General features: G+C 57.1%; 1 protein-coding gene across 3 annotated transcripts in view; it reads left to right on the forward strand.

Annotated features, from left to right (window-relative positions):
- WNT3 (Wnt family member 3) overlaps nt 1-12,291 on the forward strand; it is a 48,842-nt gene extending 36,551 nt beyond the window's left edge. Inside the window, exons 2-5 of one of the 3 annotated variants that reach the window (XM_043584853.1) lie at nt 1,486-1,727; nt 5,346-5,611; nt 6,321-6,796; nt 10,482-12,291. In XM_043584853.1, the coding sequence (XP_043440788.1) occupies nt 1,486-1,727; nt 5,346-5,611; nt 6,321-6,796; nt 10,482-10,710 (1,213 nt within the window). In that variant the 3' untranslated portion in view covers nt 10,711-12,291. Of the gene's footprint in view, nt 1-1,485; nt 1,728-5,345; nt 5,612-6,320; nt 6,809-10,481 lie in introns of all 3 variants that reach the window. The other 2 variants (XM_043584855.1, XM_043584854.1) reach the window with 2 other exon arrangements.
- The last annotated feature ends 1,906 nt before the right edge of the window (nt 12,292-14,197 follow it).

Here is a 14,197-nt window from a genome sequence, read left to right on the forward strand (position 1 = left end):
AAAAAGCCTTGAGCAAGCTGACTTCCTTCCTAAACCTCCGCTTCTTCGTCGCCACCCTGGAGAACTGATCAGAAATGAAGCACGTAGTAAGAGCTGATGAATGGCAGACATTTGGTTCAGCCCTGTGTCTAGTCCAGGAAGCTTTTGCATGGTTTTTTTCCCCCCTGATCTGAATCTGGGGTCTTCTGGACCCTCTTCCCAAGGTTTCTGTCATCACTTTGTGTGGGAGACTTGACCAAGGTCACTGCCAGACTGGAACCTTGCTGGGGTCGGTGCTGGATGTAAAGGGCCCCCATGCAACCCTTCTTCCAGCTCACACTGTCCTGACCACAGGGCTGATTGCGACTGGCCTTGAGGTCCACTGAGACCCACAGATCATTTTCTCAGTCTTTCCCACAAAATGTTATCCCTGCTCTTCCTGTGCTGGGGGAGAGAGTGGAAGAGCAGCACCTTGAATTTTCTAGTTTTTTTAAACTCTTGTTCCTCCTTCCCCGGCTTCCCCCAAGACCTTTCCTTCTGTTGACTCTTAATAAAATCTGAGGGTCTGACCGGATATGGCTTGAGAAATGAAGGTTAAAAGGTGAGGTGACTTGAGTAAGGTCGTGAGTGTTGGCTGGGAGAGTATGCTCTGACATCTTCTCCCTCCTGACACTGAGCTAAACTTGTCGTGCAACAAAGCCAAGTTCCAATCGCTGGTGAGAGGGAAGATGGCACTCTAGAAACTTCTAGAAAGCTGCCAAGATGGCCCTGGGGGCCCTGGTGGACAAAGGACAGAGGACCTGGTAGAAGCCATCAGTTCCCTGGGGAGACACTGGGATGCTTTGGGCTGGGCAGGCAGTATCCTGGGGAGGGGCACTGCCATGGGCAGTGTGTGTGTGTGTGTGTGTGTGTGTGTGCAAATCTCAGACACACATGCATGTACAAGTTCCCCACGGGGACCGGGGCTTCTCTGCTTTAGCTGAGTTGGGACTGGGGTCAGGCCAGCTCCTGCCAGCTTCCTTGACTTGGGTTTGGGTTATTTCCCATGGGTCATTGGAGTCTCTATGTGGCTCTAGAAACTTAGACTCCCTAGAAGCTTGTCCAGCCCAACTGCTTCAATGCCCGTCAGGGCAACTGGCCCAGAGCCTAGGAGGGACTTAACCTGGGCTCTCAATAGGATCTTTCCAGTCCAGGGTTCTTTTCATGGTATTGCATTGCCCCCAAGGGCCCCCACGAGAGGTTCCTACTGGTCACTGTGCTCACGTCAGATATGCCCACATCAGAGGGCTGACTTGGCCTGGGTCAGAGCTCTGCCCTTCAAGGGATGGTGTATTCTTGAGGTCAAGACAGCGCATTCAGGTACTACGTTTCTCAAGGCCATGGGTTCGGGCTGACGGGCCCTCCATCGCTCCACCTGCCCCCAGAGGGCTCACGAGGAAGACGCAATGCCCATGACGTTCCGTGTGCCCTGTGCCGGCAATGCCACTGCCTTCTGTCTGCCTGCAGGTCCCTGGCCCTGGGCCAGCAGTACACCTCTCTGGGCTCGCAGCCCCTGCTCTGCGGCTCCATCCCAGGCCTGGTCCCCAAGCAGCTGCGCTTCTGCCGCAATTACATCGAGATCATGCCCAGCGTGGCCGAGGGCGTGAAGCTGGGCATCCAGGAGTGCCAGCACCAGTTCCGGGGCCGCCGCTGGAACTGCACCACCATAGACGACAGCCTGGCCATCTTCGGGCCCGTCCTAGACAAAGGTACTGTCTCTGGGCTGAGTAGGAGGTGGGTGAGGGGCTAGATTGGGGGAGGGCATGAGGACACGCAAGCCTTCCACCTCAGCAGGCCTCAGTTCCCAGCCCAGGGTCCCCAGGAGAGGGCCATAAAGCCGGTCACGGCCCACAGCCTCCACAGGAGTGGGCGGGCTCCCTCTCTGGATGGATCCAGTTGGGTCACCTTGGCTGCCACACCTTCCCAGGTGCCACTGGAGGTTGAGCAGCCTGGAGATGCTCTGTCTCCTGAGATCCTAGGGCAGGAGAGGTGGCCATGGCCTTCCTCCCCGCTCCCGGCTGCACAGTGGAGGGGGCAGGCCTTGATGCGGACAGTTGCGACATTTTCCCAACACTGTGTTAAGTGCTATGCAAATCTAGCTTTTGGGTGGGATGTGGGCATCACCACCTCTAGGTTCCTCCCTTCTAGAAAATTCTGGAGTTGAGGAAACTGCCTGGAGCTGGTGGCATTGCATTGCCCCCAAGGTTTCAGGGAGAAGATCCCGCTGGTCGCCATGTGCCCTGCAAGCCGGACGTGCCCAAGGACCGTGGAGGGGCTACTGGGCGTGCTGGTGTCCCGGTAACTTTCCAGCCCTCCTGCTACCCAGGAGTCTAACCCGCTGTACCTGAAATGAATGGGGTTCACCCACCTTGACTTCAAACATGACCAAAAGAGAGCGAGCGGTAGGGGGGCAACTGCTCCCAAGAAGGGGACTTTGGGGCTGTGAGTTCTGGGCTGAAGATGGGCAACTCTGAGGAACTGCAGTGTCCAGGAAGGTAGTGACCCCAGCTGGCTTCCAAGGAGCCACCGCTTCCCCCCCCCACCCCCCCTCCCCCCCACCGCCCCTCCCCCCCACCGCCCCTGTCGCAACTTGAACCCTCCGGACCACCACCAGGGCTTTGCCACCCAAATTGGTGAGCCTGGCCCTCCCTTCTACAAAACTGTATTCATAGCCAGAAGGAAAAGGGATCTGAGAGCCAGGTGGATCTGACAGGGGGTGGGTGGCAAGTGGGGAGATGGACCCCTACATTGAGTGTGTCGTGCCCCCTTTACCTGTGTCTCAAGTGCGCTGAGTCGCTCTGACCTACAGGCCATTGTCAAGGGACAGAAGGGCAATTAGCGAATCAATGGATGATGGTTCTGTTTACGCTTCTATTACCAAAGCTAATTATTCCTTGTTTACATAAAAGGTTTGGCCTCTAATTGGGGCCAAGTGGCGGCGGTTTGCATTTCAAACCTGATCTTGCCGGTGTGTCGGTCTCACCGCCTTCCGGTGCCCCACCTCGGGCCAGGGAGCGCTTAATCAAACAGCCTGGCGTCTAGACGCGCTCCCCAAAAGCAAGACTCGCCTTCTGATGGCTTTGACCCTCTTGGGACATTTGGCAATGAAAATCGGGCCCTTTGAGCTTATTCCCCATTCACGTCCGTGTTTAACGTTTTAAATCGCCGTTGTGGGTTCTGGTACCTGCCCCTTCATCATCCTAAATTGCAAGAGGGCAGTTTTGTGTTGGGCCGGGGCTGGGAGCTGGGTAACTTGCCCGAAACTCTAGGAATTTGATGAAGCCGAGGAGGGTCTGGGAAAAGGGCCCACGCACGCGCTGGCGCCCAGAGCCCGGGCCGTGAACCGGGTTCGAACCCTGCCCTGGGCTCCACGCTGGCGCGCGGCCCTTGGCCAGCCCCCAAGCCGTGTGGGCCGCCAAGAGTTAATTTCTACCACCTTCCCGCTTGGAGAGCCAGGGTGGCAGGGCCCGGTCCCGGGGGCGCGCCTCTTCCGCGGAGGCCGAGGCCCACTCCCCACGGGTTGGCCGGCCCGGGGACTCGCACCGCGCGCCCGTGGGGCGGGGGCCGCGGGGGTCGGCGGCCGGAAGACGACGGGGCCGCGACGGCGGGGCGCGGGCGAGCCGGGGATCGCGTTCCGCGGGCGGGGCGGCGCGGGCGGCCCGGAGGGGCTTAGGCGGCTTGAAAGGGGCCCGAGCGCCGCCCCCCACCGCGCGGCCCGGCCCCGCGCCCGCTGCGGCCGCCGCGCCATTCACACGCCCTCTGGCCATTCGGCGCGGCGCGGGGGCGGGGGGCGCCGCTTCAATGGGGATTTCGCGGGCCGGCGCCGGGGCCGGGGGCGCGGCCCGGCCGCGGGAGCCGCCCGTTGCTACGCGGTGGCGGCCGGCCCGGCGGCCCGGGCCCGGCGGCCGCATTATGCGGGTAATGCGGTGTGACACCGCGCGAACAAAGGCGGATTGAGCGGCCCAGCGGGCCCCGCCGGACGGGGACCGGCACAGCGGGGCTGTCAGCGCCGCTCCCAGGCTAATCCCCGCCCCGCCCCCGTCGCCCCCGCGTCCCCGGGGCTGGGAACCGAGCGCGGCCCGGGGCCCGGGCGCCGCCGCCGCCGCCGCCGCGAGAGGCCGCGGGCCCGGCCGGAAGCGAGGCGCTGGGTCCTCGGCGCCGCGGTCCCCGGGCCGCCCGGGGAGGGGGGGGGGGCTGGAACGAGAGCGGGGCGGTGGGGCTCGGGCCCCCGGCCTTGGTGGCTCGCGGCCGCGGTCCGCCTGGGCTGCGCGGGCTCGCTGCGCCGGCGGGGCGGTCCGTGGAAGCGGGACGGGCGGCTCCTCTGCAGGTGGCCCATGAGGCCACCAGGCTCCCCGCTTGTGTGCGGGGGGCGGGGGGCGGGCGCGATCTCCCTCCGCACTCAGGACGCGAGCCTGGCTCCTAAGCCGGCCCGCGTGGCCTTGGGCAGGTCACCTCCGGTTCTGGGTGCCTCGCCCGCGGGGAGAGAGATAGCTGGACTGTCGTCTCCCAGGCCTTCGCCCCGTGGTCGTCAATGTCTGCATCTGTAAAACAGGCCTATGTTAAGACTTTCTGCCTTGTGGTTAAGAGGATTAAATGAGCTAACGCACCCGAAGGGCAGAATCTGGTGCATACTGAGAGCTCAAAGGTGGTTATCAGGATAAGGAGGCTAGGGGGACACCCCTAAGAATTTCTCCTTTCCCTTCACGGGACCCTGGGGCGGAACCAAGGGAACTGCCTTGTTTTCTGATCCTCCTGGTGGTGGCGGGCAGAGGGCTCGGGATGCAGATCACTGCCGTCCTGGTCAGGAAGTCTGGTGACACAGGGAACTTATACCCGTTTTACAGAGAGGGTAACTGAGGCTCAGAAAAGGACAGGGTCTGCCCAAGGGCATCCTGACTACGTTTCGGTGGTGGGTTCCCAGGCTGCCCGCCCGCAGACCTCAGGCTCTCTCAGGAGTGGGGCGCTCAGGCGTGTGCTGTGGTCTCTGGAATTTGGGCAGTTGGAAGGCAGGGGGCCTGGGGCTAGGCCAGAGCAGGACTACTTTATCTCTTCAGCAACCTGCCAGAGTTATAGTACCCACCGCTGTTTTTAACAGCCTCGGCTTGGCCCTGTAGCAGGTGTTGAGGCCCCGAGTTGATCAGTTACTGCCCTGGGCCTCAGTTTGCTCATCTGTAAAGTGGGGGTACCTCAGAGACTGGTCCAGTCAAAGGGGGTCGGAAGGGCACCTAGGTTCCTCCCTCTGTCCTCGGGGCCTTCTTCCCGACTGGGGAGGTCGAGGCAGAGAGGCTGCCCCCCGGGACCCGGCCTGAGCAATGCCCTCCCCGCAGCCACCCGCGAGTCGGCCTTCGTGCACGCCATCGCCTCTGCCGGCGTGGCCTTCGCCGTCACGCGCTCCTGTGCCGAGGGCACCTCCACCATCTGCGGCTGCGACTCGCATCACAAGGGGCCGCCAGGCGAGGGCTGGAAGTGGGGCGGCTGCAGCGAGGACGCCGACTTCGGGGTGCTCGTGTCCCGGGAGTTCGCGGACGCGCGCGAGAACAGGCCGGACGCGCGCTCGGCCATGAACAAGCACAACAACGAGGCGGGCCGCACGGTGAGCTGCGGCCGCTCTCGCCCCGACCCTGCCCGGTACCCCTTTTCGGACCCTGTGCCTGCCCCTCCCGGCTGGCCCCACCCCTGCCCCACCCTACCCTTCTGGTGCTTCTTGTACATGCGGGCTCCCTGCTCTCCTCTTTCCCCCTGGTGGAGCCTGTCACCCCCCCCCCCCCACGCCCCACAATCACCCCTTCCGTTCACCCTCCGTTCTCCTTGGGCTGTTCCCCTGCGCGCGCGCCCGCCCACCTTCCCCGGGGGTGCGTCAACTCGGGAGTGTGGCGGCCCCGTGGCGCAGGTACCCGCCAGCCCATCCAGTGCACTTGGGCAGCCTGTGCAGGGCTGTGAAGACCGGTGGGCTCGGCTTTGAATTAAACCCCCACCCCTTCCTCTGGTGTTTTGACCTAGGGCGAGTCACTTACGCTCCCGACCTCAGTTTCCCCATCTGTTAAACGGGGATCGCAATCCCTATTTCCTGCAGCTTTGAAAAATGGCTGTGATTTCTGCCAATGCTTGGGCTGTGAAGGGGAGGGAGACGATGGTCATCGTTTTTAGGTCCGCACCTCGGTCCCCAATCCGTTGTCTTCCCGGCACCCAGTAGGCTCGGAGAAGGCTCCAGGGATGGGGGTGGGTGGGGGCAGAGTGGGAGGGCCTAGGTGTACTCCCAGGTGGGGTCGTTCCCGGGGCCAGCTGCCACTCCTCTTCCCCAGACCATCCTGGACCACATGCACCTCAAGTGCAAGTGCCACGGGCTGTCAGGCAGCTGCGAGGTCAAGACCTGCTGGTGGGCCCAGCCCGACTTCCGCGCCATCGGCGACTTCCTCAAGGACAAGTACGACAGCGCCTCCGAGATGGTGGTGGAGAAGCACCGCGAATCCCGCGGCTGGGTGGAGACCCTCCGCGCCAAGTACGCGCTCTTCAAGCCGCCCACCGAGAGGGACCTGGTCTACTACGAGAACTCCCCCAACTTCTGCGAGCCCAACCCCGAGACGGGCTCCTTTGGCACCAGGGACCGGACTTGCAATGTCACCTCCCATGGCATCGATGGCTGCGACCTGCTCTGCTGTGGCCGCGGCCACAACACGAGGACGGAGAAGCGGAAGGAGAAATGTCACTGCATCTTCCACTGGTGCTGCTACGTGAGCTGTCAGGAGTGCATCCGCATCTACGATGTACACACCTGCAAGTAGGGAGCCAGGTAGGGTGGCGGGGTGGGGAGAGGGGGAGGGGGGGCAGGGGGCAGGGAACTGGATCTGCCCCTCGCCCCTTCTCCAGCAGCCTGCTTCTATTCCTGAGTCACCCAAGGCACACAAGTTTCCAGGGATGAGTTAGGAAGCCGGGATTTCCCAAGCTTCGGTGGCAATGACCCTTGGACCGCTTTCCTGCGCGGATTGCCCAAAGCACAGATAACAGCGAGAGTGTGCACACAAGGCGGCAAGCAATTGATTAACATTTGTGTACAAGTTAGTCACTTATGAGCCAGGTCAGACTTTTGCGTGGCCACTGGCTGTCATTGCCGAGCATCTGTGGCGCCAGAGGAGGGACACTGGGGTTGGAAGCCAGGACACCTGACTTCTGGTCCCAGTGTTGCCTTGTTCCAGGAACTCCCTAATTTCCTGTTCTTCCGCTTTCGTGGGTCTCCGTTTCCTTACCGTAAAACAAGGGGGTTAAAATACTTGACATCGCAGGCCAAAGATCCTCTTTTACCCCCGGGGCAGAGTCATTTTTGCATCCACCTTGAACGGAGAGGGCAAGTTTTTGCACAAGCATAAATCCTACTGACCTGGAGGAGGTGGGTGGGGGGAAGCGGTGTATGTAAGCCCATATCCTGACAGATCTAAAGCTTGGGTGGGGCGGGGGCACTCTGAGCGAGTTTATGGAAGGGGATGGGGAGGAGGAGGGATTCAAGTTCAGAGTGATGGTGGTGAGTAATCAAGGGATCAAAGGCTGGTGGATTATGTTCCCAAGCTTCCCAGAGGTGGCCTGCGTGGGAGACACGCAGGTGCCAGGCCCCTGTGTCCATAGGTCCCCAGCATAGTTCAGGACCGATGGAGGGTGGTCCTCGAGTCTTGGAGGTGGAAGGGCTGAGGCCACTATGCCTCTTCTCCCTCTTCTCTGCCCTGAGAGGGAGCCTAGTCTATAAAGTCATGAGCCCTGGTCCAGCTGCCACCGCTTGCCGGCCGGGGGGACCAAGACAAGAGCGTTTTTACAGAGCTGCCTCCTTATCTGCCATCCTCCCCGGAGGTGCTGTGGGGACCAATGAAAGGACACTGGGGACAGTGCTTGGTTCACTGCAAAGAACTTGCCTGCCTGGATCATCCCCTCACCCCCCCTCCCGGGGGCAGGGCAGGAAAGAGCACCCCACCAGGTGATGCAATTCCCCAGAGGGCACTTCAGAGCTGGTGGCGCACGTCTAGGCTGTGAGGGCCTGGGGGCGGGGCCGGGCCTCCCTGAGGCTTGGGGGAACCCAGGTCATGGTCATGGGGAGAGCTCTGGGTGAAGGGGACTCACTCAGCCCATCTGCGAGGCCCCTCAGTGTAGCTCAGGTTACGACCTGGCCGGGATGGAGCCCGGAAAGGCAGCGGGAGGCACTTGGAAGTTGGTGGTACTTTCTTGGTGTCTGAGTAAGTGCAGTGTGGCCAGTGGAAAGAGGACAGAGGTGGCTCCAGCTCCATCACGTACCAGCCGTGGAACCCCAAAGCCCAGTGTCCCCATCTATACAGTGATGGTGGGAGCCTAACATAAGTGTCGTGAGGCTCAAATGAGCCACCAGGGGTGTATGTTTGTCTGAATCTCCTACTAACAGAGAGGGACAGAGGCCGTCAGAGAGCCGTGACATGAGGGTGTCTTCATGCAGTGAGATGGTGTCATCATCTGGCCAAGTTTCATTTCTTGCTTCTCACGAGGATAGAAGAGTTAGCGACCGTGAAAGAGCTCACAGGCCCATTGTAGCATGGCCACTATGGCCAGAGGCAACATGGTGTCCCCACCATCAAGCAGGATGTGGCCATTCTGAGAGGGAGCTTTGGGGAAGTCAGAATTTCAGAACACTCACACTGGACATCTGTCTGGCTTACCCATTGCTGGGGTCGGAACACTGAGCCCAGGTCTCTGCCTCCAGGAAGCTTCGTGTGTGGCAACTGCAGAGGCCGTAGCAGCAGCAGCCCAGGTCCCATCAGTGGCTCTAGGGGGCTCTAGGGGGTCGTTGGTTCAGACCCGCAGCTGCGTCCCAGCACGTCCCCTCCTCCAGGTGGGCAGCCAAGAAGAGCCATCTGCCAAGCAGAGAAGGAGGTGTCTTGACCCTCAGGCTCCAGAAAATCCCCTGCCTTCCGCCCCTGGGGTTAGTACTGACCCTAAGAGGTATCAGTACATCTTCAGCCCTCTTTTCTCCCATTTCTGAAGTAGAATAGTGTTTTTTCCAGCCTTATAAAAGTGCTACGTAGACACGTTTTCAAGATGCCACATCTAGGTAGATCAGGTCCCCAGGCCCCTCCTCTCCGGTCACTCTGGAGCCCTTGCTCTGGGACGAGTGGAGGACTCTCTCCCAATGTGGTGCCCTTTGAACAAATACTCTACTTGTTGAGTGATTTGGGACGAGCTGTTGAGCTTCTCTGTGCCCTGGCTCCCTCGTTTGTGAACTGGGGACAAGAGCCAGTCCCTCACGGGGTCGTCGTATGGCTGTATACACAGGGCCTGGCACATGGTCCGAGGAGGCGGCAAAGATTCCCAGGCTAAGCAGAGCCGACCTCCGAAAGCGACTTCCCCCAAGCCTGCTGCTTGATCAGAAGCCACGGGCCCAAGATTGGCTGAGACCTGGTTATCTCGCCCGTCTTTTCATCCACACTGACACCATGGGCAAGATGGGAACTTTCAAGACAGGCTGGCAGGGACATGTGCCCTCCACCCGCTGGGTGGGGAGCGAGCCCCAGTCAAATGGCTTTCTACCACAGGAAGGCCAGAGATTCCCGGGCCCCCCTGGGTGGGGAAAACATCTTCTCCATTGCTTGTAGCTTCTGGGTCTCATGCTTTACCACTCATTTCCTCCCTTGGCAAGTACCGGGTTTATTCCTTGTTATTCAGATGTTGTGAGCCCAGTAAGCTGGACAGGTCTCTGGACAAGAGTCAGGTGGCCTGGCTGGCCCCAAGTGCTGGATCCGTCACTAACTTGCTGCAAAACCTTGGACATGTCCCTTTAATCTGGCTGAGCCTCGGCTTCTGCCCCCGGAAAATAATCTTCCCTTGGTCTTGTCAGCTCCCTGAGGAGTGGAGGGTTGATTGGGGATGCCCACGAAAGCGCTTTGGGGCTCAAATCCTTTATGAGATGGAAGTACACAAATGAGTAAGATGTGCACTTTGGTGCTCTCCTGAGAAGGAATTATTCGCAGTTAATTAAATAGACGTGCTCCTGTGTGGACGGCTCATCATCAAACTATCGGTGCGACAGGGAAGCACAGGGCATGGGTCCACTCTCGGTGGGAATGGGGCGGGGGGGCTAGACTGGCAGGGTTCCCCCGGGGTCTACACAGGGCAGATTCTTGCAAGAGGACAGCTGCCCACGCCCAGGCTCCCTGCTGCCTGAGCTCCCAGCTAGAAGGTGGGGCAGGTAGGATTTGGATCCACATCGGTGGTGGCTAAAGCCCTACCGTTCCTGTTTAAATCTCGCACCCTTCCTCAGCGGCAGGCCCCAAAAGCAGAGGAGGGCAGGGGGTACGGAAAAGCCACTTAAGTGCCCCCGTTAGCCCCCGGGCACACGAGAAGTGTCGAGAAGCGTCGAGGTCGCCTGTCATCAGCCTCGGATCTCAGCCCCCCAACGGGTGGTTTCTCTGAGAAAGGCATTGCGTCTCTTAATTCTTCCTCTTTGTTTTCCAAAGGGCAGTGGGAACGGGTGAAGTGTGTGGCTGGGCAGATTCACCGAAGTCCCATGGGAAGCAGGACCTGGAGCCGGGCTCAGCCCTCAGCACCAGACAGCAAGGAACCCGGACTGTTGCCAGATGCCCGTGCGGTAAATTACCTGGACCCGAGCCGCCCGCTGACGGGGAGGCCCCCCTCGCGCTCTCTCTTAAGTCTCTCACCCTGCTCTGGATGGTGTGTGGTTTTTAAAGAAGGGGCTTTCTCTTTAGTTCTCTAGGGTCTGATAGGAACGGACCCCAGGCTTCTCTTTGCACATGTTAAAGAAAATAAAAAATGGAAAAAAAAAAAAAAATTCTACTCCGACAGAACAGGCTGGGCTACCGTGAGCTCTCTGCCCGGTGGTGAAGACTTCAGCACGGGCAAGATTCTGTTTCCAGACCGCTCCTTCTGGTGATGCGCCAAGACGCCCGTGAGGTGGGAGTTACAAAGTAGGACAGACCCCTGCAGTCTCCTTTTCTCCGTCTCCTCCTGTGCAAATCTGATGTCCTTCCACATTCTGACAAAAGCCATAGGTTGAGCTAGGATAAAGTGGTAGGGAGGCCCAAGGCGATTGTGGGAGTAGGATTTTGAGTTTCGAAGAACCAGGAGCGCTGGGTGGCCTGGTAAGCTGTTTGAAAAGCAGCCGCGTGTTCTGTCTCGTTTTCTCTGTAACCCGGTTCTGCACAAGAGGCTCTTAGGACCTGCAGTCAGAGCCGCTCCCCCTCTTGTTGCCCATTCTGCGGTTTCCACCAGTAACGCGGGACGGTGGGGTTGTTTTGCTTGTTTTGTTTTTGTTGGTTTTCAGAGGATGATGTAAATAGGTTATGTTTCAAGGGGGCCGGCCTTCTGCAGCTCCAGTAGCTTCCTAAAGCAACAAGTGGTACCTTTAGACGGGGCCGTTCAATCCCTCCCAGCCCGGCTCACCGGCAGATTCTCCACAAAAACAAGCCCAGGTAGAGTGGCTGGGAGTCTAGGCCACCTTGGTAGAAGTTAGACAAAGGGTCAGGGAGTGGCGATCTGGTGCCGAAGTTCCAATTTGGTGACTCGTAGACGGGGCAGGGGGCCGGGGGTGGGGGGTTAAAAGTCGCTCCTTCGTCTCCTCTGTGAAGCAGACACGTCTTCTGGCCTTTTCTCTCTTTGGCCTGTGTGGGTAAACAGAAGCGCCGAGTTCTTTAATACGCACCCTCCGGCCTCGCCTGCACGCGGACACCGCACCCATCCGCGCAGTTACCAAGGATCAGGGTTGGGTGTCCGAAGCGGGGCAAGCGGTCACTCGGTCCCTCGGGTAAAGCCTCTCACGGCCGAGTTCCCCTTGCTCTTTGCTGGTCCTCTGGCGCGTCCTGAAGGAGGCTAGCAGAATGGAGGCAGGCGGATCGGACAGTATGAATCGATGCAGCTGTGTCTTAAGGAGAATCGGGAAGAATAGTCCAGGACAAAGTCGTTTCTCCCTTTTCTCCCTTCTCTCTCTGGTCTGCCTCACGCTGACCTAAGGTTCCGGGGTCTTCCCGCTTGCCCAGGCAGGCTTGCCGCCACCATCTAGAAGCCATGCCCGCCCTCTTGAATCCGCTGGCAACGAGCCCTGATAAAGATCCACACCCCATCCCCTCTCCAGAGAGTCTGAAATGCCCCTCCCCACCTCACCTTAGACTGAAGTTTTAAATCATGTCAACCAGATGATGCTTGCTTTATGTGAGAATTATTTCAGCAGAATGGATACAAATTTTCAAAAACAGTCTTTTCATATCTATGTATTCTATATTAAAAGTGATAAAGTCATGTTTCTGGGGCGTATTCAAGTAGCTGACAAGTAATTATTTAATAATAGTACATTGAGTGCATTGTAATTATTCTTGCCGTAGTCAGGTAATAGTATCCAACAGAAATTTCCTACCAACCTGCTGTATCCAAAGTTTTGTAAAAAGTTGTAGAAGTTGTTGATCTTTTTGATTTTATATTCAAAAAGTCTCTTTTTATAAATATTATTTATTATACAATGTATATACCTTTGAGTTAACTAAGATTATATATTATATAAATATATATATATTTGGAGAAAATATATTTCATCATGCAGTTTTTTTCTGTTAAGTCATTAAAGAGAAGGTAAACAAACTTAAAACGGATACATTGTACCGTGTGTGGAGTTTCCAGATTAATGCTCAGGAGGTCAAGAGTATCCGATTCTGGATGTGCTGGCCTCCACCTGCACCCTTAAGTTAGTGCCCCAAATCAAAGCCATTCCCTCTGTTCTCTAAGCGGGATCATCGGAGACATCAGGGACAGTAGGTCTGATCCACTGCAGGGCTTTCTTACAGGCTTACTTTGCTCTAAGTCAACATCCAACAGATAATTCCCAGTTTTGCAAGTAAGCAGTTGGGCGCTAATGCTTTTCATAGACTCAGGCACCTCCACTGCACAAATTAATGTCACAGACACTCAGAGATGTGGCTCGAGGCCAGCAGACCACGGGGTTGGTTAATCCTTTCCTCACCCATGTTTTCAACTCCATTTATTGGGAAAATAGGATTTGCTCTATTGAAAATGAAACTTGACTGGAAATGGCTCCCCCCGCTGCTAGCTAATCTACAGAAGGGGTAGGTGGGTCAGGAAGATGAAGTGGTGTGCCCTAGCCTCTGGGTGGCCTGGAACAGGTGTCATTTGCAGCTTGCGATGGGGGCAGAAAGGACTCCCCAGTGGGCACGCTCTGGGAAGGGCATCCTCTCCTCAAAACGCTGCTTCAAAAGGACTCACCTGAGACTCCCAAGCAATGCTTTCTCAACAGTGAGAGGCTATAACTCGGTTTTATGACAATAGACGATCCTTTGGTCTTCAGACCTACCCATAAAATGTCACCTTCGGTTTATGTAGCACGGCTAAAATGCTTTTGCTTTTTCTTTCTCCTGATTTACCTTTATTAGAAGCAAATCTTACTCATCTCACTGCATAGAAAAACATAAAAATAAAGCGGTCTGCCCTGTGTGGGTGTGACGGGCTGTCTCGTGCTACAATTCAGGCCTCTAACCTTCGATTAGGAATGGCTACTACAAGTTCATGAATTTTACTGTGCCTGTTACGTGTCTTTATTTAGTCCCTGAAAAGCTTAAACCACAAAAATGGTGGTATCGGCGGCACAAGAAATCGGACGTGGAAAGTATACGGAAATCTCTGTATCTTACAGCCCTGCTCATCTTGTACTTTAACTTTGACAGAAAGCCAATACCCATCTACCCCAGCATTCTGGGTAGTTTTTTTTTTTTTTTTAACCTAGAAGATTGCCAAATATTTAAATGGTCCCTATTCATACTTACCAAGGCCATTTGTAATCCTATGATTAATCATATACTATGATTAAAGAGAACACAGTTTATTGCAGTGCTTGAACGTTCAGTTTCTCCATAAGTATAAATACTAATAAACATCTAAAAACAAGAGGAAGTTTTAAAAAAATAAAGATCCAAGGGGCGCCTGGGTGGCTCAGTCGGCTAAGCGTCCGACTCTTGATTTCGGCTCAGGTCATGATCTCACAGCTCTGTGAGACAGTGCAGAGCCTGCTTGGGGTTCTCTCGCGCGCCCTCTCTTTCTGCCCCTCCCCCCACTCGTGCGCTCTCTCTCAAAATAAATAAACTTAAAAAAAAATCTTTGGGCCACCTGGGTGGCTCAGTCAGCTGAATGTCCGACTTCAGCTCAGGTCATGATC

This window comes from Prionailurus bengalensis, chromosome E1 (assembly GCF_016509475.1).
Source record: "Prionailurus bengalensis isolate Pbe53 chromosome E1, Fcat_Pben_1.1_paternal_pri, whole genome shotgun sequence".
In the NCBI taxonomy this organism is placed as follows: Eukaryota; Metazoa; Chordata; class Mammalia; order Carnivora; family Felidae; genus Prionailurus; species Prionailurus bengalensis.